Here is a 26579-nt window from a genome sequence, read left to right on the forward strand (position 1 = left end):
TTAAAGAATTTCTGAAACATATAGGAAAGGAATTTCATAAACTGCTCATTGAAAAACATTCCATACATTCCCCTCTCATCCAGAGACACCCGTGTGTGGTCTCCGACAAGGTCAGGTTTGGGGCTACGTAACGGGGACAAAGATTCCAGCGCTCAGAAAACAACAGATACCACAGACCATGGGATGGGGGAGAAAGGACCTCGTGACTCCCATTGCTGGAGGCCGGGAGACCACCGGAAAGCCAACAGACAGTAAACACTGTGCGTTATCCCAGGGAGGAAAATCCCAGCGCGAACCTCCCACATATCTGTTGAGAGAGTGACATCAGGCTCTGCAGTGCTAAGGGATGGAGAGGGGGAAAAAGAAGAAAAGAAAAGAAGACAAAAAGACAAAAACAGTGTTTGCCACTTATTATTTAAGCTAAGAAAGGTGATGACAATGAAGGAGGTCCTTGAGAGGCAGACTGGATGGCTATTGCAAATGGTGGACAGTCAGACTGGGAGATGATTACGGATGGATATAGTGGTGGGAAGAGCACCCTGGGTTTAGATTGCCTCCCCACTGTTTTGAAATCAGGGAGGCATGTTTGCCAGCCCTGCCATCCCTTGGGGCACTCTGAAGCTCTAGGAATGAGTGCTCTGCACATCTTCAGTTTACACTGTTTGCAGAAACCATAACGCTATTTCCAAACCAAGTACTCTGAAACATGCCAAAGGCACCATTCCTAATCCACTACGATGGACATGACTCACAGCAGGTCTTAAAACAAAATTACCCAAAGAGAGGAAAAAAAAGCATCAGGGAAATAGTCTCTTGGAGAAAGTCCTTCTCCAGTACCTGATGAAATGTCGCAAGATGTGTTTTATTACAAAATTTTCCACTGAAGTCTACATGCTAGAATTGATTTCTGAGTTTAGATCAACTGGAAACATGTCAATTCACAGGAGATCTTTTGAGATCTTTGAGAAAGTCCCCTACATAAATAAATCTGAACTGGAAACCTTTTTGTGGAAATTGGAAAGCAAGGCCACACCTGTACCATCATTCATGTTGCCCTGCTTATCTTGTATCACCATTCACAATAGCACGGATTATGCACCACCACTGGCACTGTAACATGCAGTTGTTTCAATTTCATGAGGTATTGCTGTTTCAAATTTGTGAAGTGTTTTAGAGCTCACTAGTGACAACATCCACTCAGTGCAATCAGGATCCAAAGCTTTTCCTCTGCTCCTTCTGTCACTCCTGCAGTTAAGCAAATCCTTCATCCTCAGCAGTCACCCCTTCAGTAGAAAAATTTGAACCTAGGCTGTTCTTGCTTGGGCTTGGCTCCATTCACCAGCAAGGGGAAAAAATAAGCTTTGACTGAAGATGTCAGACCTTTAGTCACCTTTACAAAAGTTTCAAATTGCATTAAACTGACCACAAACAACAGCCTGTCTAGATTTCTGTAGCAAACCACAAGGAATGAAAAAATGGCTGACAACAAATACGCTCTCTTGACATTACAGTTGCTTAACTCCTTAAATCTGGGATCCTGAGTCAGGAAAAAAAAGTGCAAGGCATAATTACAAATACCCGACTTCATCTTGTGCATCATCCTGAATGGATGAAATGGCTGGAAAAATAAAGTGCTGCTAGCAAAGCACAACAGATTATCTTCACTGCTGCTGCTGCTGAAGGTTGTCTCTGCTCTCCTGTTTGTACTCTCCTAGCTCTTTATAAATTCAATCCAGATATTAACAATATCCATTAGCTTCTCCAGAAGATTATCTCAGCTTTAGTGACTGGAATGCAGGGATTAGAAAAAAAAACCATTAGGTTTTGTTTTTAATAAAAGTATATGTTGATTTAAAGTGATGGCTTTTAACATCTGTTGTGCAAGTCTTTGTGGTAATAACCCTCAGAGATTGTTGGAGAGAGAGATCATTTTGTAGGTAATAAACATCAGTGATTTCATTAATGAAGTATTCTAGCATAGACATTACAAATGGCAAGAAGCAAGGCTTCCACCTGCTTAGTGATTTCATTGCTGTGGCTAAAACTGGCTGCTGCTGGCAGGGCAGGAGGTGCCCTGGTACCCCCAGCTGTGGGCACAGCTACGTCAAGGCACGTGCAGTGGAAGAGCTGCCTCGGGGGCCTATCAGGAAGCTTATAACTATCAACGTGTGAGGCACAAATTTCGAAATGCCTTACCAATAAGGCATGTTCTTACTTCCTGACATTGCTGTAACCCAGCTGACAACTCCTTCTTGGAGCACTGGATGTCTGTTAGCTGGAAAAGGGTGACACAGATTGAACAGGGAGTACGGGAAGTTGATGGGTCACTTCAGTGAATCCAAAGAACTACAATTCCTGGCAGAAGAGGTGAAAACCTTCTGTAGGAATCTTTTCATCTTTCTCCACAGGGAGAGCTTTTGAATGCAATTTCCAGCCAAACTCAAATTTCTTCTGGAAGTCTTTATTGATCATGTGTGTGAATGTGGAGGGGAGATCCTTCAGAGACCAGTTTTGCAAACAACGACAACAAAGCTGAAAGCTTCAAAGACAAAAAGATAATGTTGTGGAAGAGAGGAGTTCTCTCTTGTCTTGCAGAATTTCAGAGAGACAGAAATAAATTGAATGATGGGGAACTGCCCCTGCCCACATGAGGGTCCAGGGTCCCCACCCACCCAGAACATATCCTGGTGCCTGTTCACAGCAATTGTCCCTTCCCTGCACAGCAAAGAGGGACAGCAAAAAGGGAGAGAAGTGTGCCTTTGGATATTAGCTCACCATGTGTCCCTAGGCACAAAGAGGAAAAGTAAGTTTTCTCCCTCTTCTCTGCTTTATCAGCTAGTCAGCAGCTCCTGCCCTACCTGAGATACTTGCTGTACCACAAGCCACCCAAGGGAGTGTTCAATCAAATTTCTGAACCCCGTTCCCTCCTCAGAGAGAAGAAAGGTGTCCCAAAGCCCCCTTCCTCCAGCCCTGATGCTATCAGAGGCCGGTCCTGGCAAGGTAGGCACACTGTGGAGAAGCTCAGTGCTCCTCTGGAAAAAGCACATGTAGGGAGTGGGATTAGGACCACAGTGTGCTGAATCAAAAGCATCTGAATGGTTGTCCTCCCCTGTGGCTTTACAGTGAGCTTAGGAAATCCCTTTTGAGCTGTGCTGGGGGATCTCTCTGAGGCTTCTTGACTTCCTGCAGCCTTTTCCTCCTTTGTCAGACAGCTGAGAGAAAACTGCTGATGCTGGCTCTGCAAGATATAAACTGCATTCTATTATCTGGGGGCACAGGTTTCCCCACTTATTGGTTGCCAGGGCCTAACCCAGGGTTCTCTACAAACCTCCTGCAGTGTAGAGGAAAGAGCTGGGAGAAGGATCACCTCCATGCCTGCTGGCATCTGTGGTCCCTCTGTGGTCTCCAGACAGAAGGACAATAGACACTGATCTTTACTGGGAACAAAGAGCATCAGCTAAGATTAACGAAAACAGAACAGTGTGGTTGAGACCAAGTAAATGCCTTGGAAAGACAGGATGAGTTACACATTTTCAGGTGAGCTAATAGGCCAGCCCAAAGACAGCATTTTCATGATCTGCAAAATTAAGCAAAAAATACAATTCCTGTGACTTCTCTGGAATTACAGCTTTAGTTTGGTTTTACCTGTTACTTAGCACAAGATTAGCATGTGCCTCCCATTTTCTCCCAGTGAAGACAAAGACAGCTCTTGTCATCAAGGCTGCAGTAAAGGAAGAGATGAGAAAGAAAAGGCAAGAAGGATTGTTCATTTTCTTGGTTTTATTTGATCTGACAAACTGACTGTTATCCCAGCCATTAAGGAAACTGATACCCAGCGTGTTTCATGCAGTGGATCTGTTGCCTTTTGGCTGCACAGTATTCAGAAGAACAGACTGTCCCTGGACTCAGAGATGGGTGTATTGAGGCCATACCTAAACTGCATGGCAGACTCATGAGACATCCAGGAGAGAGGATACGGTTGAAGGCCAACCCATGTGCACAGGTCTCCTTTCCATGACCACTAGGACATGGAAAGAAGAAGATGGTTTGTGCCCTGAAGAAAAGCAAGGAGGTGAGGCAGTTAAGAGATACTTATCTGGGTGCATCATTTACATGCAGGAGTTTCTTGAGGACCACTGATGACCTTACCTCCGTGTCCTAGTCAAGTTCTGGACATCCCAGATGGTCCCACAGAGAGACTTTGGCCCTACTGTGATGTTTTCCACATTTTATGAAAAGGCACTTTTAGCTTACATTAACAAACAGAAATATTCTTTATCCATCAAAGCCAGACCCATTTGAGGATAGAATCGGTGTTATCCATAAAGCTGTCAAGAAATTTTCACAGGTTTTATCAGGTTTTCTGAACTGAACAAATCACTCCTGAATGTTTTCGGAAATCCTCGTTTTTTCTGTCTGACTATAGGGAATTTTCACATTTCAAGATGTGGGGGGAAACTGCCACGACTTTCAACAGCAAAACTCAATGTTTGTTAAAAGATGCAATTTTATTTGTAAAACTTTTTTTTAATTCTCTCTAGAAGACTTTACTATTATTTAGGCATCTAGATAATAAATAAAATATTGGTGAATACAAAAAATATTACTTTATTTGCAATTACTTCTGCCAGGAGCTAACAGCAAGGGCAGCCTTTTCTATGGATGCTGTTGCCACTCAAGCCCTGGTTGTTCTTGTACTTGGTGGCATGGGAAGCAGTGGTACACAATTTGAAGAGATCTGCCAATTTAATAAACCATGGAAAGGGGTTACTGGAATGCAATATTTCATCAGCCAAATCCCCAAGCTGCAACCAAGCTACTGATTTTCTTTCTTGATATCCATATCTTAGTAACTGTTGCTTTGTTCCTGTCCTCAGAGGAATGACCCTGGCCAAGGGGCAGCTGTAGACACTCCATCCAAGCAAAGGATGCTGCAAGAGACAATGCCCATTGCCTCAGCTGCCCAAAGTCTTGGCCTTCACCCTTTGCAGCAAGGAATCCACATCCATCACAAACTGCAGAGAGAAGGGGACCAGGACAATGAGGAGAAATAGTGAAAAAGCTGTTCATCCCAAAGGGAGGCACAAAAAGAAAAACCTTTCACTCTTCCTTGGGGACTGTCTAAAGCACTTTGATCCAATCATGGCTTTAATGAGAAGGATGCCTCAGCTGTCCCTAAGCACACACCACCACTGGTGCTGGTGGACTAAGATACCCAGGGACCCAGACCACAAAAGAGAGAAGTAACCTCAGCAAACAGAAATTGAGGAGGACATTCAGTTTTGCTGCTTCTTTTATCTCTTCTTAACAGCCTAATTGGAGTGTAATGAATTTAGGGCTGGTGCTCACTGCCAAACTCGCTTCTTTGATGTGTTTTTGGCCTCTGTGCTACAAAAATGCAATGGGAACCAAAACCAAGATATTACACCTCCATAAAGTGTCTCTGGGTTTACCATGAGATTCCAACGCCTGTGCCAAGGGACCAAAGCCACTAACAGGCTGCTGCTCGCCAAGATGTTTGGGTAATGAATAAGAAGCAGAGAGAGATGCCACTGTGAATCAGAGTGAGGAATGCACGCTAATGGCAGCAGAGGTGGATCCGGGGCTGTAATGTGGAACAGAAGAGTGCTGTGGTCATGCTTCTCTGTGGCTGCAGCTTAGGAGCAGCTGGTGGTGCCTGAAGGCCTGTGGCAGGCACGGAGGATTTGAGGAGGTAGGTAGAGTACAGCTGTACAGGGACAGAGCTGCTCATGCTGCCAATAACCAGGTCATTCTCAGGCCAAGGGTCTTTCCCCTCCCCATTTTAACCATTCCTGCCTCAGCTCCTGCAGACACATCTCTTTTCCACACGAGCCTACCATGCTTTGCTTGGCTCTCAGCAGGGCAAAGAGTAGCCACTACATGACATGTGAGCGTCCAACACAACAGTGCCTGCTCAAGAGGCCATCGTCCCCCACTGCCCACCACACACCAGTCAGGGTCACCATCCCACCAGTGGGGACAGCAGAGTCAGCAGGTTGTGCATGCAAGCGACAGGCAAAACTTGGAAAGGCCTCCTTGGGGGATATCCAACCCTGCAGAGAAGAGAGGGATCCCCACCACCTCACTTAGGTCTTGGTGATCTTGGATCTTAGGTCTGGGAGAATGATAACCTGCCCTTGAGCACACATGAAAAACCTGGTGATGCTTACCAATTAAAATGTCCAAGGGCCCCACATAAAATTTCCTCTTAGAGACAAATATATAAATTATGGGAGTTTGGTTCTGAAGAGGCTTCATTAAGTACGGATGTTTTCTGTTTCTATTCAAACACTAACTAAGCAAGCCCATGTTAGACGAACAAATGCAACTATTCCAAAAATCACTGCCCAAAGGAAAATCCAACTGCTTATCCGTTTTCCTGTCTGCAATGATCTTGCTCATGATAAAAAACAATGTGCCTCCTTGGAAAAATTGTGGCCAGTGATAGTTCATGTACTTGCAGAATATTCAGGCCTAAATTCCCACCCTATTTAAATCAATGCAGCTATATCCATTTTAGGGAAGCTATCCCCAATTGACAGATCCTGGGAACCTGGCCCTGAATCTCTCTCTGACTCAAACAGCCTTTACCCTGTGACTGCATGTTTGAGACATGGGCTGCTGATAAGATACGCTTCTAGTTAAATGCTGCCCTCCTTCAGCTATGATTCACATTCAAGAGCAGTTAAGTGGTCCAGCTGTTCTGGACACAAGCCTTCCCTCTGCAAGAAAAGCACTTTCTGGAAGAGGTATACTCACACAGCTTTGCTGGTAAGCAGGTTATATACCGAAATACCAGAACTGTGCTCCAAGTCCTGACACTAGAGGCAGGGACAAAACCTCTTCGTGCCTTGCTGTGGCCACTGTCACCTTAGCTCCATCAGATGTGAGTGGAGAGCTACTTTACACCTTGCTCATAACTCAGGGGAGAAACCAGGGAGTCTATAACTGAGCCTCTCTGTTCTGGAAGACTTAGGCATTCACACCAGCCACAAATGGGTAGCATTTAACGGGCCACTAGTAAATTAGTGTCCCATGTGACCAGCAAGGCAGCCCTGACACCAAGAGGTGTGCTGCTCCTGTGATCAGAAAACATCTTCATCTTCTCAGTGGAATGCTTCCGTCAAAGCAAAATGGAAATGGGACACTACCTGAGCATTAACCCTGTGGTTTCCCCAAATTCCACACAGAACTCAGTGCTCCATTTGCTGCTCCTGGGGACCACATATTTTGGCCATTGCCGTGAGCATATCAGACCATACACGTGCATGCAGACATTCTCAGCTGAAGGGCTGGAACAGCTCCTTCTACTGAACATCTGGACTTACACATATAAACTACTCAACACTCTCTTCCAGAATTACAGAGTCTTTCGTATCTTATCTCTCAAAAACCACTTATCAGCCCACGGCTTTCAGACTTCAGTCTCTCCCGTCTGCCAGAGTGGAACCCAGCCATGTAAAAACATGAATAACAGCAGCCCCCCTCTCCTCTCCCACGCTGATGGCTGCAGCTCCTCTGATGGGGGCTTGAACTTTGGGGGCAGCAGAAATAGCTCCTTCTACCCTTCTGCTGTGGACTGGCAGAGGAAGTTTAGCAGAGCTTAACCACGGGACAATAGATCACTGGAGCATGAATGCCTCCTCCCATCCCAAGCTGAGGAAGGTGACAAGCTAAATGTACATATTTATTATCGCAATTACGATGACAGACAATAAGAAAACATTTGTAAACTCACATTGTTGCTGCATGGGCTTTGGGCATGCCCTAGAACCTCCACTCCAAACATGCATAACAAAAGACAGGTTTGTATCCATAAATGAATATTAATAATTGGAAATAGTCTGGATTTTTGTCAAATAAAGACTTCTTTCTAACTAAATAACACCCCCTCTTTTTTTAACATTAATAAAATGCTCAGAGAAAGTTTCATTCATGATATTTCGAAAGTACTATTCAGAAGGGGAGAGAAACTATTTTATTGTCCTCTTCTGCTTTTCCTCTCCTTTTTCCTTTCAAAGAAAGGAAAGGTGCAGAGGAGGAAGTTCAAGAAGGGCTTTTGAGCTTGTGAGCCATAAAAAAACTTTGAGTTTCATATTCATTGGGCATCAACATTTCCACACACCCTCCTTCCAAACTTTTCAAATCTTTCCATAAAAATTCTGAAATGAAATGGAAACATATTCCTTTGAGCCATGAGAGATGACATCATTAGACTTCAGCACGGTGCTAAAAACATGTGTGTGTCCTGCAGCACTAGATACCAGTCTAGACATCACAGCAAACAGAACTGAAGCAGACCAAGGGGGCTCTCAGCAAGCTGCTGGGGCTGGTGCTGCATCAGGCAGCATGAGATGGGGCTGGGAGGAGGAAGGCAGTGATGTTACAGCAGAGGAAAGCTTAACATAAAACAAGATCATCACTAGCTCTGGACTAGCTTAGCTAACATATTTCTCACTTGTATGGACTGCACATGGGTTGTACATGCTTTTGTTCAGTCCAAGAGAGGTCTGTCGCAAGAACAATGTCTCTGCTTTTGTTAGGAAACTGAAGTTCAGGCACAAATCTTGCCTGATGGGTCTCATTCCAGCAGCCAATGATACAATCCAGAGAATAAACACGATCATCAGGTACCAACTGGAAATGGTGGGAACAAGATCTGTAACAGCAGTGGCAGGAAGAGAGGGTACAGGTGCCTTCCTTTCTCTTCCCCAAGTGTCCCCCCAGCCCACATGCACTTTGGACCCCATCAGCCAGTCCTCTCTGGCAAAAAAAACCAAGCTTTCAGATGCTGCTGCCAAACCTCAGAAATGTATATTGCTGTTCTGGCTATGTTCAGGAGGAAGGGGAAGGGAAAGCAGTGTGCAATTTTCAACAGTTTCTCCTTGGAGAGGGGCCCCCTAATTTTCTGAAAGGGGCCATCGAGGAGGGGGGAGAAAAAGCAAGAGGCTCTGTCCCACTTTAATCCCTTTTCCCAAATTAGTTATACATGGGGAATTCATGATGGAGTTCCCTCTTTGGGCTCCGAGCCTCAAAACATTTCATAACATTCAGAACCCTTCTAAAACCTTTTGATCACATCCCTTCTGAGACTGCTGTGTTTATGTGCAGAGCTGTGCACATGGGCAGATGCTGAAGGGAAAGACAGGGAGCAGAAGTATCCTGCGCTTGTGGCACTGCAGGTAGGGCTTGCAGGACAACCCCAGCAAGGGAAAAAACCCAACAAGAAACCACAAGACATAGAGCAAAACAACTGTGGGACAAAGACCATTGGTGCTGCTGTGAGAGCTCGGCAACATCAGCCACAAATCTCTTCCATGGTGCTGTCAGGACAACCTACCTGGAAATTTGAAGCTGTCTCTTTGCTGTGTTGAAACCTAGTACAGGGACTGCTGAGTGCTCTTTATTCAACGGGAAATTACCCAGTCTGCACAAAAACAACCCAAAATAATATTCACTCAACCTTGACCAAACAGGTTTGACATCAAGCAAGGACCACGAAATGCCAGGCCTGGAGATGATTTCCACAAGCCCATGAGAGGCTGGAAACCTTGGGATTACAGCAGATCTCCCTGCCCTATGTGTTTTGATTACAGTCTTTCATAGCCTAAAAACAAAGATAAATTGCTACTGGACTTAATTTAGGATCCTGCAGTCCAGTCACAGTTTTTCAGCAAACCAAGAAGAGCAGAAACTTCTCCTCAGATTAACCAGCATGAGATCTGTAAGCCAAGATCCTCAAAGACATTAGATCTCTGAGAAATCAGTGGTGCTTGGGCATTTTAGTAAATATACTCAAGGACCTGGACTGAAATACCAATGCCTACCCCCCTAAAAAATTATGTTAAGTGTCTGAAAAAGTTTACAAAGGTGTCTGCGAGATTGATGCATTCCTGGAAGGCTAAGAAGGGGTATTGGTATTTTGCTAAATTTTACTCAATACTGCTTATTAAAAAAAGAGCTCAACTGGTTTAATTAAAATTCATGGTAAATAGATTTCCTTTCTCCAGTGCCAGTGCTTTGTATGGACACATTCAAAGGCATTTACTTCCATTTGGTTAAACTTCATAACTGACTCTTCTAAATGTTTCCACATGGTGGCTTGAATTCTTTTTTTCTTTTTTCTTTTTCTTTTTAACTAAATCAATTTTAAACCAATTTTCATTACATTGGTGGTTTTGCATGTCCACAAGGCCTGTGGGCCTCATGGATTTTAAAACTTGGCGTGAAATTCAGCCCAAAATGCCAAGTGCTGAAACCCAGTGAAAATGAAACCATTAGAATCTATAGGGGAAGCTGCATGCCACTCAGCCCTGCCCACGCTGCTGGCTGGACTGAGAGCACCTTCCCTGGGGCACCAGTCCTACACCAAACTGCATGCTAGGAATGGCTACAACTCACCTCTGGACACTGCCACTGCTCCGTCCTAAGCAGGTTTGGGATTTGGCAGCAGTGAGCTCAAATCCTGGCTGGTGGAAATCACTTGAAGCACAGCCTGTGAGAAGATCAAAATCCTGATCAGGAGCCTCTTTAAAACTGTGGCTTCAAAGTTGACTGGAAACCTGGCCCTGGGCTTCCCTGCAATTCAGCTTGGGTTTGCAAACTTGGCTGGTGTTAGGTTTATTGCACCTAGTTTGGGGCTTTATTGTGAACATTTTGTGGAGATTCAGCTCTTGAAATTAAATGGGCTCTGTTGTTCAGAGTCTGGGCCAGTGTCCCTAGCATCCGTAAACTCCGTACCAATCTATTTATCTTCATGTAAACGTAATTGAGGGTCTGATGCTTTATTTTCAAGGTAGAGGTTATTGCTGTGTATTATCAAGCCAGTAAAATTGGACGGACGGACGGACGGACAGATGGATGGATGGATGGATGGACGGATGGATGGATGGATGGATGGACGGATGGAGACTATTGACTGCTGCATACTGGAGGGCCTTGACTTATAAAGCAACTTTTTAAACTGGTGAGGAGCCAGGTTTGTTATGGTCCTGCTTTCCACCACTGAGTCTAGTAAGCAAACCAAAAAACAAAAAGATGTCTTGTAGAAGCACCCAGCAACTGGGATGCTTCAAAGCAAAGACAGCAGCCTTAGAAGAAGCACCAACAGAGGTGAAGGTTTTTTGCATCCCAGAGGGATTAGAGCAAAACCCAATAATACTGCTGGTTTCCAACACTACTGTTTTTAATACATCTAGAAGTAGAAAAGAATGGGTTTATTTACTGTTCAACTCCTTTTCCCCCACAAAAACCCTCAAAAATGGTGACCATTCAAAGCAGAGCAAAGATGGTTCTTGGCAAAGTTTCAGCGTGGTTCCTGTGACTGAGGGGAATGTGGTCATGTTGCTAAGATAGTGGCCTAGGAGTCAGACCACTCTTCTTGGCTATCCCACCACCCCACCGTGTAACCTTGGAAAGTCACGTTTCCCCTCCGTGGTTCCACATTCCTTGCCATCCTGTGCCTCTTGGCTGTTCAGGCTGCCAGCTTTATGGTCCAAGTCTGTCTCCTGCTGCTCTAGCTACCACCATAATTATGAGAATTTGATACATGCTGCATTCCAGCACCCCTTCCCACAGTACTCTGTTAGACACCATGCCAGCTTCTACCATCCCTTCCTGGGACATCCATGCACTGTGAAGGACAATCTGCCCCCATCACCCACCAGAAGCATCCCAACATCCAGCCCCAAAGGGACTACAGCCCAGGGAGTCATTGTTTAGCAGTGACAATGCAAAGGTATGCTCTTGAAGCACAATATGAGGGTTTGCCCCGAGGTGCACCTCTTCCCCAGCATGCATTTGTCATGACTGCTTGAGTATGGCGAGGTTTATCCCTGACCTCAGAGGGCTGTTGAGCTTTCTGGCAATCCTTACTTTGCAGCCTGGCATGAATGCACCTTTTTGCTAGCAGTACTGCACTGCATGCAGGGTCCTTTATGACCAGCATAGCCCAAAGCACCAAGAGAATGTCTGGGTGTGACACTAGCACCTCTTTTCTTTACAGGGGCTAAACCTCTGCTGTGCCAGAGGCAGGACTTTTACAAACAAAGTATGAGACCTTTTTCTTCCCTGTTTTGCTCTAAGGATTCTCAACTCCAGGAGCCACCACACTACTAAGAGCACAGGTCCTGCTTCTGCTCCAAAATCTCATTGAAGGCTGATCCTCAAATGCTTTCAGCTTGCTCAGTAGCTACTAAATTATCTCTGGGTAAGGCCTCCCATGCTGGGCACTGGGCATACACACATGGAAGGACAGTCCCTGCATGAAGACTTCTCAGCTTCAACGGGGAAGTGACACAAAGGGGAGGAGGTTAAACAGTATTAGTGAGATCACCGTGCAGAGAACTGTTGAAGGGAGGATTAAAACTCAGCTGCTCTGCACACCAGGGCACTTGGTGCCTTCTCTCCTTGCATGGTGTTTCCACACATGTACGTGACACACACACATACATGTGTGTCTATGTTTATGTATGTGTAAAGATGGATGAGGACACACAAGCTACACTGACAATGTGCATACACATGCACATCACAGCTGCAAGTGGCACGTTGTAATTTGCCCTGTGATACCTGTCAGGGGCTCACAGCCCCTCATGGAGCACCCCTCCTGACCTGACCCAGCAGGAACCGTGCCCCATTATGACTTCTCCAGGCTGAGCCAGCACAAGAAGCTGGGATTTCCAAAGGTGCAGGCAGGACAGGCAGATGATTGCTCTGAGATACTGTCTCAGCTCCTCAGAGTTTGGTGCTGTGTGTTTTATCAACAAATAACATGTCTTTACTACTGCCAGCCCTGCTGAACCACTGAAGCTGCAGACAAGCAAGCTGTGTTTGCTTCTCTTTCATTTGTCATCAACACAATGGCCAGCCAAGTTCTCATTCCAGCATCTTACTTGTTGGTAACAACAAAAACAGGCAAAAAGGGAAAAGCTGATTTTTGGCAGGCTGTGGGCATTCAGAAGAGTAGGTTTGGATAGGTAACGTAAAAAAGGCCCAATATGAAAATCGCTGGGGAAATAGAATCTTTAGGAAGCAAGAGTTTAAAACCAAAAAGTGGGCTGGTTAGGTTTTCAGATTCCCCTGTTTCTGCTCTCTGGGATGATGTTGTGTATTAATCCTCTCCTTTCACCAAGACAGGGGGCCCTCAAGTTAAGTGACAATTGAATTTGGTCAGAAGGAGACCAAGGAACTTTCTGCATGTGTTTCACTTCCCAAGGGCTGCACTCAGGGTCTATTCCAGGTCTGGATCACAGTCCTGCTGTTTACAGGATGCAGAGCTCGGGGCAGGGAAAATGCAGAGAAGAACAGTGACAGACACTACTGAGGGAATCTCTGGAGTATGTTAGTAGGTTGCTGAAAGGGAGGAACAGTTTTGAAACATGAGCACAGAGATAAAAATCTATTCCAAGGTGAGGATGAGCTAAATACGTCAAAGGCCTTTCAGCACAATCTGGGCACATGTGAACCCATCTAAATAGTAAACAGCGCATTTACTACTAATAGCCTCCTAATTTATTTATGGAGCCCCATTACACTGCAAATCTCTGTCATCTCCTTCACACACCAATCACCTGGCACCAGAGGAGCTCTGCCCTGCCTTTGCTACCTGTTTTTAGAGATAAGCGCTAAATAACAGAGCCCTGCAAAACATGATAAGGCCCACGCTTCAAGATGGTTGACTGAAATTACTCATCTTCCAACTTGGGGACGTTTCACAAGCTGTCTCAGTGCCTTGGAGCACCTCAAGCAGCGGAAGGAAGAGGAAATACAAGCTCAGAAGCCAACACAATCAGCCCCAGGGTTGGGGAATCCCTCCTCAAATGTATACATGTGCATCTAGATATATATCCACATTTGTCACTGCTATGGCAACTAACACAACAAAGATATCCTTTTAAAGGCCCTGCAGTAAGGAGGAAAAATATTTTGCTATATATATCACTGCCTATTGACGTCAAAAAATCACTTAAAATAAACTAACCTGTAAGTTTGGATCACGCTGGTCCTTTTTCCTCCTCTGTGGATATTGGAATAACGTTCACGTCACAATGACCATCTGTTACCTTTCATGGAAAAAGTAACTGAAGAGAGCCGAGCTACAAAGTTTTCTATCAAACCCTCTCACACACCCTCACTGAAGCAACATAAAAAGCCCCCTCTCCTAAAACCTATGGAGGACTGTAATACTGAGGGTCTCATTTAGTCCTTCCACAGGCAAAACCCATACTGACATCAGAGGGAAATTGCCAATTTTGGTAATTATTAAAAACTAAGAACATGTGGTAAGCTGTGATAATTAATTCAGCTAAGCAGCAAAAAAGGGTTCACTGGGAAAAAAAGCAAGCTGGCAGAAGGAAGTCTGGGCTGAATTGTAAAAATAAAACATTCCATTTAAAAATGATTTTAGGAAGTTTGCTTCCACAGCCAAGATCTTACAGATCAGGGCATCCTACCTCTTGTGCATGTGTCTGTAGCACCATGCGCAGTGGGACTGACATGACTTGTGCTCTTTCCACTAATGCTACTAGTGCAATTATTTTACTGACAGCACTAAGTTCCTGCTATACATTCAATAAACAAGGGTAAATGGATTTATGAGGCAGAGAGGAAGGTAGGGAATGTGGGACCTTAGTTTGCACTAGGCTGTGCCAATACAACCCCACTAAAGTCCAAGGTAATCAAGCACAAGCAATGCAGCAGGAAATCCTGCAGGGGAACAGGCTGGATGCTGGTGATGGCTCACATGTGCAAGGCATGGGAGCATCTTTGGCATGGGACTGCTTGACAGCTCCTTGCCCAGTGCCCAGAATCAACAAATGCAGCTCTCCCATACCTTGGCTAGCAGGAGATGAGAAATACACCTCAGCTATGTTCCCATCCCAAATCAGCTATTTCGCTGACCTTGGGAAGATTGCAGGGAACTCTCTCTAGTCCCTTTTGGCTTAATGTGTATTTTAATCTGGCTTGAAGGAGGCTGAACTGCCTGCATGTCCTACCAGAGCCCCACAGAGTGGGTTGAAGTGTTCTCAGAGCATGAGATATGCCATGATTCTCTCGAAAGCACCAGGAACATTTCAAAGCAACAGAACTTATTAGAGGTTTTTTTGAAGGCAGATCTCTCTTACTCAGTATGGTGAGTTTGAACAGATATAGCAAATGCAATGAGTCACTGGAGCATTGTGGGCCGTTATATACTATTAAGTCATCTGCAAGCCCATGGTGAACCCATTTGCAATGTGGTATTACACAGCCACTTGATGTGTTGTGGATTTGGGTCTGTTCCTCTTCTCCTCAGGGTTTGTTTTTCTCTCTTTTTTTTTTTTTTAAAGTCAAGCTACAGACTCCAAATAGCAAGAGCTAATGCAATTCAAGCAGGTTTGAATCAGACCTATGAAGGAAAATCAGCAATCACATAGGTTTTTAGAGGTTCGGAAATATGCCTTCTCTCAAATTCTCCTAGGTCACCTGGCTTTCAAAACCACTGGAATTGCTGCAATTCTCGCCCCTTCTGCCCATCTGTCCCAAGTTTCCCTCTAAGCACAGGAAATCCAAGAGTTTGATTTGCCCCTGGGCTGCAGACAATCCCTCATCCAGCAACATTGTACTTCAGCGTCCTCTGTTACTTAACTCCCAGCTGGTGTGCACTAAGATACACATCTGACTTTTCTCGTATTCCTGTTATCTCCCAAATTCGTCTGCCATCTCTTGTGCCATCAGTCACTTCAGCTCACCCCTACAACAATTTCTGAAGTACTTTGCCTAGAGATTGCCTTCAGTGGCTCAGCCTGCAGGCTGCATAAAGGACTTGCATAAAAGACATAATGGAAGAACCCCTCCTTATTTTTAATTCCTTATAACATCCAGTCTCCCTGTATATTTCCTCTCATGGTAAACAGATAGGCATCTTATGGAGATCTCCTCCCTACCTTTCCTCACCTGCCTATATGAATTTAGGAAGACAGTACACTGATATTTCTACTGACTGTAGTCTTCTTCAGCCCTGATTTGTGGAAGCTTTCAGAGAAACACCTCTGACACAGCACCACTCCTCATTCTTTTCCCAGCAAAGACCTTCCTTTGCTTTCTTCCTTTACCCCATTTCTATCTAACACCCTCCTTCACACAGGCATCCAAAAGTCCTGCTGAGTGCTTCTTTCACCCTTTATTAATGCCAAGTGCCACCCCTCCTCACCACTCTAAACAGGACCAGATGAGATGTAGCAGGTTCTCAAAGGGGCCCTGCACCTCTCTTTTCAAAGAGGGAGCTGCCCTTGCAAGGTCTGCTGCTTTTTTTTTGGAGTAGATGTAGCTGAGACAGGTTTATCCAAAGATCATGAAAGTGCTGGGTGATTGCTGAACACCAGAATAAGGAGGGGAAAAAAAAAAAAAAAAAAAGCTATAGCTGGTGGCTGCACAAAGTAGTTGGATGTTTTACCAAGGCTGAAATACTAAAAATACGGAAAGTTTTCATAGTACTCCAAGCTGTACCTAGAAAGCTATAGGATCACTGTGGGACGAGTCAGACTGGCAACCTTATATCCGACATAAGTTATGTCTGACAGCTGCTAGTCCTGAGGTGCTTGGCAGGGAGAAATCTAGCTCTGATACCACAGGCCAGAAATCAGAGGAATGCCTTTTTCTCTACCCACAAAGAAGAAACATATAAGCAATATGCTCTAAAGCAGAGATTGCATAAACAAGAGGCTGGCCACAGAATAATTTACCACTGATCTCAAGCTGAATATGGAAACAGGTTGCTTTGAAGATGTCTGTCGAAGACCCTGGTTAAAACCCCAATAGTGGCTAAGAACCAAGAGAAAGAAAAACAGAGAGAGGATATGAGGAGGCCTAGATTGAACTGTCATTTGTCAAGAGAATTAGAATAAGCAGAAAACTAATGGCGAGTTCAAAGTCAGTGTCCAGCAAAAAGCCAAGAAAAAGCCAGTATGGCTACAAGCACAGCTGAAACAAGCCAGACTTGGTGGGAAAATGCTACAGCAAAACCCCTGGTGTGCATGGTCACTGTGAACAGTGAGCAGCTCCCTCACCCCACCCAGCTTTCCTCAGCCACAGCAGAGGTACCTTGATGGAAGCACCAGGGGAGACAGGCAGGCTTGGGTGGGAGGTTAAGGGAAGCCAACTCTGCACACACATGGTTTGACACTCTCAACTGTGGGAAAACCCAAAATGAGAGGGTTGTTCTCCTCTCTGAATATACCTCCCTAGATCTACTCATTTTGGATTTTTACCGTCTTTGAGATGAACTTAGGCTTGGCTGTGGATATTTCTAAGGATTAACATGCTATGGCTTTCTCAGCCCACCAGCAGTACTTCTTATCTTTTAATTCCCAACTTTACAGCAACTCTTCCTGCCTTGTTCTTCTAAAGGCAAATGCAGTTTGTGCTACCTGAAGTTTGCAACACTATTTCCTTAGACACCACTGTCCAGAGAAAAATAGGTCATGCTGGTAAGGGTATTCCTTTGAAAGCTGTTACAGACTACCTGTATATGTGTATTGGGATGAGCCCTGAAGGCATCACAAACTCTCCTTGTCTGAAGGCAAAAAAACAGGAACTGGATAGGTTCAGTCTGTGGACCAAAAGGGGATAAGAAGGACTAACCAGCTTCTCATAAAAGACCAAAAGATGGAGCCTTCTCTTTCTGCATGCTAAAGCACCAAATACATTAGAGGAGGATTATCCAGAAACCAGCATATGCTGGTTCTTTTTTTTTATGCTGAATGTGTCAGCAAGGTCTTGGCAGACTGTGGGGAAAAAACAGAGTATCTATAAGATTTCAAGGTTGTCACAGATCAGTAACCTCAGGCGAGGTCTGTTATAGTCATTCAGCAATGACCCCATCTCTTCTTTCATTTTAGGATTCTACTAGTTTTCATCCACTTGTTTGCTTTTCTTCTTCTTCTTTTTTTTTTTTTTTTCTGTTCGTCCTGCAAAACAAAGAGCTGCTGGAACCATGTTCCTTCATGGGATTTTCACCAAGGCTGGACCCTCCAGGTGGAGGTTTGCCAGATATGTCACAAAGTCACACAATGCATTGCCATGGAGGAAATGCCACGTATATAAATACATAATTTCATGGAGAAAACCTCAGGTCAGCTGAGGACCTGACAAAAAGGTGAGTCACTTCAGGCAAGTTGGTTTAGAAGGTAAGAGTAAAGCTCTGCAAAAGCAAGTTCTCCTGGGTGGGTGTCACTCAAGCTGGCCAGGTCCTCAGTGGACACAAATTGTCATAGAACCATGCAAACCATCTGGAAAACGACACCCTGGCTGGCAAGCTGCTAAGGTAACAAGTATACCCCAGGGCAGTGCCAACTAATGCTGGCTGTAGACCTGCCCATTAGCTGTACTGGTAGTATCAGCTTATGTGAGCATATTTGTGGCTCTGGTAAACCTGGAAAAAATGACATTTCCATGGGTTTGATGAGAAGTGAAACATTCGATGCTTCGGTCTCAAATTTTCTGCTGTCTTCCACAGGAAACAAAGGGCAAGGTTTTATGAACGGCCTTCTCCTTTTTCCCCCTTTTGGGGCAAATGTAGGAAAAAGTGTTATCTATGGAATTTCAGAACTTGTTCTTTAACGCAAAACACCGAAACCACCAGAAATAACATTCGCCTGGAAAATATAAGATTTAACTTTGCCCTAAGCCAAAATTGCATAGTGATTGCTATTCATCATTCTGCTCCCCTCCTATGTACTCTATACGTCTCCAAAAGCTTACCACGGCAATCAAAGTTCAAGGAGGAGCTGATGAAGCCACTCTTTCCAGAACAGGTATTCCGCATATCTCTGTTCAGAAATGTCCTTCTCCAGAAGAGACTAGACAGCTGTTCTTTGTTGATATCCAGTCTCCCAGGACCTTCAGCAAACACATTCAGGAACCTGGTTACAGTCTAGGATAGTATTTCCTTCCAGACTCGTCAGGATATGACAGGTTTTTTCCAAGTTACCAGTGCATGCACACAACTTGAAGTCCAAAGGACAACTCCACAGCCCTTGTGCTGTTTGTTGAGCTTGCAGCCCACCTCATCTATCCAGCTGCAGGAGTACACACCCAAGGATGATGTTCTAGTACCAGAGATGTGAAAGCCTCTCCAGATCTTGGGGAAATCCAGAAGGTTATCATCCGCTTCTTCTCATCCTGGCAGCAGGAAAACTCAAAAGATGGGTGCGCACTATAGATTTCTCCACCAACTTCCAGCTGGGATTTTTGGGTTTTTTTTGTCCACCTCTCCTTCTTCTTCAACATTTATAAAATGGGAGTAGGAATATCTGCCTCCCTTAAGAAGATCGGATTCATTAGGGCTCTCTTCCCATGTCTTAGGTTTTACTCACCTCCTGTGAAAGGATTCCTACAGGTGTCCTATAGCTTGAGCATCAAGGAAAGGCCACACACAGCTTTATAGGGGTGCAGTGTAGCATCACCCTCTACCCTGGGGAGGTCTGGAAGTGGTCCTTGCTCCAGGCTTGGCTGCAATAAACTGGGTGGGTCTGTGTGAGTTGCCCACTGAGGGCTGCCAAGGTCCAACTCACTCAGAGTACACAGTCTCAGCACAGCACCACCACACTGTACCTCGGTTCCCTGAGCCCTACAGCACTCCCAGGACATTAGAGAAATTCTGCATTGCACTGGGCTCACTTGTCCTCTCGGCGTTCAGCACCAGCTGAGGACAGATCTATGCTTTGCTTTGCTTTGCTCTTCCTGTGTTTATTCCTAAGCCAACCAAAACACTCTCTGTGCTGCAGAGCAAGTCACCTATGACATGGGACCCTTATTTTTGAGCTAGGGGTGAACTGAAGACATGAATCTGCCAGATCATCTGTGGAACATGCTGGTGGCAGATGGTATATAAACATTTGTTTTCTTATTACTCAAGAAGGGAAAACAGTTGGGAAAGCAAAAGTTTCTTAATTTTATTTTTTTTTTCAAAAAAATTTAAGTTAATGAATGGAAAAAAATCAACAAACTTCTGAAATTCTTTTTGATAAACAGGATTTTGTCTTAAAAAAAATAATAAGAAGGACTTGGCAGGGTCGAAGTCTGCTATTTTTCATTAGGACAAGATGATGGTATGGCAGGAATGCAGGACAGAGTGGTGCAGATGTGTGAAAGCATTTAGGAAAAGGCACCCAGGGATTAGAGAAGTGCCTGTTCCCAAAATGGGTTGATCTGAGGTAAAGGAAACCTTTGGGATAGGAAGATAGTAAACCCCTCCCCCGCCCCTTTTATAGTGGATATAAACAATTTTACGGTATTTCCACCAAATAGAACAAGAAGAAGAAGAAAAAAAAAAAAAAAAAAAAAAAAAGAAGGAGAGATTCTGCAACACACACATGTTCCCCATTAATTAGGACTGCTGTTAACAACACGTTGCGCCAGAGCTGCCAAGAGCTGTCAGACGCAGGAGAGGGAAGCCCGCAGCGGAGGCTGTGCCGCCTCCCGGGGTGCCCGCCCGGCCAGAGCCCGGTCCCGGCTCCGCGCTGGGGCAGCCCCCGCCGCGGCAGGCTGGGGCTAGGGCAGGCAGCCGGGCTGGGGCACGGGGAGATGCCCAGCTGCACACACTGCTCCTGCTTGAATGTGAATTCCTCCCCCCCCACACTCCAGCTACAGACATTTTCCACAGAAATTCTGGCTATGTTCGCATTTGGTTGAGACTTCGGGACTATTTTTGGCTCTTTTAAAACATGCTTAGGGGAGGCGCCTTCTACTTTTATTCACATAAAGGATCCTTATTTTTATGTGTTAAGGGACACAGAAAGAGGAGGGGAGACGGGGTGAGGGGAGAGCTGATTTATGCTTTCATTCAACTATACAACAACAACACAAATCTACATGCAAGCTGCCTTTCCTCCTCAGCAGGCTCCAGACACGCTCTTTGCTGTATCAGAGACCACCCCTAGCATCCCAGTTTTCTCAAGCCATCACTGAGACAGAGAGCTGACTGCTGGATTTCAAGCATCTCTCACCTTTGCACCTCCTTGCAGGCACATCAAGGGCTGGGAGCAGCTTTATCCTCCTCCTATGAGATCCTTTCTTCTCAGCTCCCTCCTGAACTACTCCCTTCTTTCAAGCTCCCTGAGTGCTGGTCTGGATTCACCACTGGATGTGACCGAGGTTGCACACTGGACTGACTCATGTTAGGGTTAAAGCAGGGTCCTGAACTATCTTTTCCTCTTTGAACAAATGTAGGAAATAGTGTTGCAACAGTGCAGCAAAGTTCACTGCAGGATCTTGAAGGAGGGGGAAATGATTGCATTTTAAAGTAAAAATTATTTCCCCACACTTGTATACTCACCGTGTCCAAGCAGCCAGGCCATCCGCAGGCATCAAGATGTGTGTTCCAAGTGCCCAGTCCAGGATCCCTTGCGAGGACACAGAAGAGAGACACCAGCTATCCACCAGCACGTCTCCTTGACTCCTTGGAGGTTGGTGATGATTTGCTTGTTTTGGATCTTCCTTTTTGTACTGTTTAGGAGCAGACAGGGATTAGCCTCTCCACCCTGTCCCACCTCAGTGAGTCATACAAATGTACTCACTGTCCTTATGGTCTGGACATCCTGAGAAGTTGCACTAGATATGTCGAGTGGCTAATCAAGGAGGCTTTTTGCTGCTCTTCTGCTGCTGCCCCCACACCAGACACCTGCTTCAGCCTCACTCAGACCAAAGAACACCTCAGCTACAGGTCTCCATAGCAGGAGCAGTCAGAAAGGGGTGAGCTGAAGACTGCTGTCTTTTCCAATAGCTGCCTTGCCGATGCCCATGAGGTGGAGGCATTTCTGTACAAACTCCAGCCCTCTGACTGCTGGCATGCAGGACTCCATGGCTGTGTACCTATATCTCACAAGCTAGGCCAAGCAAAACATCTAAAGCACAACACCTACCTGCGGTAAAAATTTTGGGATACTAGGACACTATGCAATTCTCATTCTTCCTTTCAAATCCCTAAAATGCTGCTGTTGGAACTTCAGCCCTGCAGTTTTGGGAGGCTTTATAGCTACAGTGATGCACATGGTCTTGTGCCAAAAAAAATTAACTACATATATTCAACTACATATATTTAACATCATCTCTACAAATATTGCAGGAGGAAGTCCTCATAACTGCAGTCCAAAGCACTGGTGACTTGTTCTTGAAAGAAAAGTCCTTTCAGACAGGGAAGAAAATGTCCTGGCCTAGATTTTCAAGAGCAGGTAGTGGTTTGAGCGGGTTCCCTATTACTTATCCAATGAACATTATTTTCAGATTATGCTGGGTGCCTTCCTGCTAACAGCTTTCCTCCCAGGCATCTTGAACCAAGAGTGGAAAAGGCCACCAGAACCACAAGGATTTCTGAACTACTGGAGCAGACTGGACATCTATCTAGGTTGTACGTTAACCGGAGCCATTTAACAGTGTGAATAAAGAACCACGGGATCTCAGTGCACTTTGGGAGAGCTCCTCGGATCACCTGTTCAGATGCATGAGAGATAAGGGGAATGTTCAGATTGAATTTCAAAAGGGCACCACTGTGCTGTTCTGTAGAACACATGTTAAGGTTTTTGGTTAAAATAGTTCTGTTTGGGATAGTATATATTTTTGAAAATAGAATTAGTTTCTGTAGAAAGTTAACAATTTTTCTCTTATATACAACAAATCAATTATTTAAAAACCTTTTTCTTCTTTTTAAGAAAAGAGAAATCAATGTGAAAATTTTCAAATAGCTCTTCAAATACCCCTTCTAACGACATTTGAAAATCTAGTTTCCCCTTTGGGACACATTGCAAGAATCAACAATAGTAACAGTTTGATGTCTGGGTTGCCTCAATCCAGCAGGGTGCGGGGGGAGGGAGGTTTGGCAGAAACTATTATTGTCATGTGGGAGTCTCAGAAATGAGTTGTCTCCTGGCTAATATTCTTCCACTGCAATGGTAAGTCAAATAGGCTAGTAGCCACGGCAACAGCACAGAATTCTTAACAATTGCTATGGTTATTTCACATCACTTTGGGGCTACCCCAGTTCATACCGTTATCACTCAAGACATTATTTCATAGTGATTTCATTAATTGAGTGCAATCTGATATATGAATAACACCCACATTCAGTTTAACAGAGGTCATGTTAACTGCACTTCTGCCTGAAAATGAAGACAAGTCGAGCTAAAACAATGCTACAGTTTTAAAATAAATACACAGAGACTGACTAGGGCTCATAGGTGCAGATGGGCTGTGTGACATCTCTCCTCTAGCTCAACTACAGTACATGTCCTCCTAAGGAAGGTTTTGGGAAAAAGGTGGGAGCTACAGCATCCCTAACCCCACACCTGTCATGGACCCTGCAAGGAGGGCTGGACTGGGGGAAGGCATGACATGTGAGCAGTCAGTGATAATAACACCTGACAAAATTAGGAGCGACAGCTCAACTACCACCTGAAAAAAAACCCCATCAACTTCCTAAGTATCACAATTTAATGTCCAAAACTTAAAGAAGTTACAAAATATTGCCAGCCCTGAACCAACAGTTTAGGAACACTTCCTGGTCAGAAAATCCAAAGAAAGGACAGAGTTAACCACGCCCATAGCTGATGGAATTACTGGACCTTGGACGGAAAAAAATCAGAAGGAAAATGACAAAAAGAGCCCAAGTTTCCAGGACACCATATTGCAAAGCCTCAGCATTGATTTGCAGGAGCATGATCTCCTATGTAGTATCACCAAAACAGCAAATCTGTGGCACTTCTAAAAGATTTTCCAATCAAAAACATTCAAAGTTTGTTTTCCTGTCCAATGGCACTGATGCTCAAGAAAGCCACAACACCCCTGAGCTGGTGTTCTGTGCCAGTGTTGCACAGCTGATCAAACAACAGGAGATTCCTGGTTTATCTCCTATGTTCATTAGGATTGCCATTCATTACTCTTCAAAAATGTACACTAGGTTTCCCAAAGCAAACCTTTGGAGGGCCATGTGTCCCCCTCCGGTGTCAAGTTATGTCATTTGACTGTAATATCTGAGCCTTCACTGACCAAGAAAGCAAGAAAACCCAGCCAGCCCACCAAAAAAAAACAAAAAAACAAACAAAAAAACCAATAACAAACAACAGCAAGTTCAAAAGACCCATTTTTCAGAAAATTGAATAATGATGTATTCTGCAAAGACAAACTCTTTAAAGTGTTTCTGGTTTCAGAAATATTTTAAAAACCCCAGTGTTCCTGTTGCTTTCCAGAGTTATCTGAATTCCTTCAAAAGCCCACTCAAGGTTAAAGAAGAAAAACAATGTTATTCTAATGGAACAAAGCATTTTTTTTTATAACAATATTTGAAATACAGTTGCAAAAGAAGAGCTAGAAAGGCAGAAAGATTCAAGTCTGGAGTTTATCTTGTGTTAATTTTTTGCTCTTTTGTCACCTGGGTTTTTTTCTGAGATGCTCCTCCTCCAGAGAGCTGCTTCCAAGAAGCTCTCAAACTCCTCCTCCCCCCATTTTTTCTCCACTACTGTTTTAGTCTGCAGCCTTGTTTTAGCAGTTTGAGAATATGCGGGGCAGTGATTTTTCTACCTAAGCCCATCATTTTGTTTAGGAAGCCACAGAAACTGGAGCTAGCAGCTCATCACTTTATAAACATCCTAACCATATGCTCTAGAGATCACTTCTGTGTACAAACAGTTTCAGTCCAGTTTCAGCTACTGCAATTTCTCTGATAACAACTTGCCATGTTTACATCTATCTGAAACATTAAAACCCCCTGGGGAACAGTGTGGGTCCTTGATTATTTATCTGTTTGATCGACCTGAACAACCTACTCACAATATTTTCAGAAGGCTGACTTCTCGGCAGCTGGAACACCAGGGGGGTTGGTGTTACTTGTCCTTCTTTCCTCGGCTGCCTAATCTCCCTGCCTGCTCCTTAGTGAAGATGTTAATTCAGAGCAGAGCTGGCAGCGGTCCCCCTGCTGCCCCAGGGGGTTCCTCCTAGCAGTATGCAGGCAGTCATTAGTCTCTGACTATCGTCTGTCAGGCAGTCCAAGCCACTGGTCCCCGTTCAAGCCAAACAGGGATGTCACATCATGCAAAGTCATGCCATAAAATAACAGTAGAAATAACTTACATTTTAAATCCCCGAGGGCAGCTACCCTGTCAGGCTGGCGGATTAGAACACAGACGCGAAAGCACAACAAATGGTGCTGGGGTCTCTGGCTTGCACAGGAGGGAAATGGTTTAACACCAAGCAACAGAGGAACAAAAGGAGTGTCTGAGCCAGATTCAGCCTAAGCCATTTTTATGCACCTAACTGATCTGCCTAATTGAAGGCCTCTTCTAAGCAGGAGGCTAACATACCTTAGCTGTCAGGAGGTGGGACAGGTACAGCCAAGGGTCATCGGGATCCTGGAGCAGGACAAACCACTTTCTAACAGCAGCTCTCTCTTTTCAGTGACTATAAGGATCTCTGGGCGTTTTGTGGCATGCAGGGTGAATGGGTGCTAATCAGAGTACCCTAGGCATTCTGATATTTTAGAAAAATATCGCATGCACCAAAAGGGCATGCCCATAACCTTCAGTGTGCTAGTGCTATGAGCAGGGTCACACAGAAAGACATACCCTTTGTGAAGAGAGTGCATGACAGTAAGAGGAAAACAGGAAAATAAATGTAACTTGGAACAAGTGTAAAAAAAAAATTCCAATTAAATAGCGTTTTCCCCTCAAAATGAATTTTTCCAAAGCCTATAGGATTTCAAAAGAAAACTGGGCACTCTTGAAAAGGGATTTTCTGGTAGCAAACCATCTCTGTAAAAATGTGGACATGGCTCTCCCAGGGATCAGGATGATTCAGTGCTGCTGGAAATATTTAGTAGTTATCTGTAGTGAGATGGCAATATTTTGGTTATTTAGACTTCTGACGAGCATGGATCATAACAAATAGTTTATTATGAAGCATATAAAATGAGGTGGTAACTGGATAACTTGACAACAAATTATTTTCACTATATATAAGTGCATGACAGTCTATATTGGAAAATGATAAATTACACCATTCATGTGCCCTGAATTCACTGTAATCTCTCAAGGGGGGGAAAAAATCTAGGTTAAATAATGGGCAGCTAAACAGAGACATATGTTCAATGTGCACCACAGATCAGAAAGGCAAACGAGACGTTGGAAATCCTGCAACAATAGCTTTCCTCAAGCTGGAGCTGCCAGTTGAAACCGAGAAATGCCGACACTTCTTTTTGCCTGATAAATCCCCTAAAATATCCATCTCTCTTTCCACTCCAATGAGGCACGAAGTTGGTAGCACCACACAGCACTGGAGAAAGTGTTGCTTTGATTTGCTGCCGTGTGTGGCACTGGCAGCTCATCCCTGTTCCGCACATCCCCTGCTATGACTCCAGCCCTTCACCTGAGGCTCCTCTGCAAACTGCCAGGCACTCACGGGTGAGAATGCAGGTGTCTGATCACCTCTGATGAAACCATCCGTATCACCTGTGTGTGCTACTTGTGTTTGGAAGGAAAGGGTGCGGAGCTGACTCCAGGAGAAAGAGTGTTTGTGCTGCCCGTGGAGCAGCA

The 26579-nt window shown here is 44.6% G+C and overlaps 1 protein-coding gene across 2 annotated transcripts in view; it reads right to left on the reverse strand.

Moving 5' to 3' along the window:
• LOC148183983 (uncharacterized) overlaps positions 1-26579 on the reverse strand; it is a 156235-nt gene that overhangs the window by 64428 nt on the left and 65228 nt on the right. Inside the window, exons 5-6 of one of the 2 annotated variants that reach the window (XM_088057898.1) lie at positions 21338-21507; positions 10423-10516 (exon numbers count right to left, since the gene is read on the reverse strand). In XM_088057898.1, coding sequence (XP_087914024.1) covers positions 10423-10516; positions 21338-21359 — 116 coding nt within the window. In that variant the 5' untranslated portion in view covers positions 21360-21507. The remainder of the gene's footprint in view (positions 1-10422; positions 10517-21337; positions 21508-26579) is intronic. The other variant, XM_088057897.1, reaches the window with a different exon arrangement.

This window comes from Pseudopodoces humilis, chromosome 7, assembly GCF_049639895.1.
Source record: "Pseudopodoces humilis isolate 2021_Gansu_Grassland_sample_001 chromosome 7, ASM4963989v1, whole genome shotgun sequence".
Classification (NCBI taxonomy): Eukaryota; Metazoa; Chordata; class Aves; order Passeriformes; family Paridae; genus Pseudopodoces; species Pseudopodoces humilis.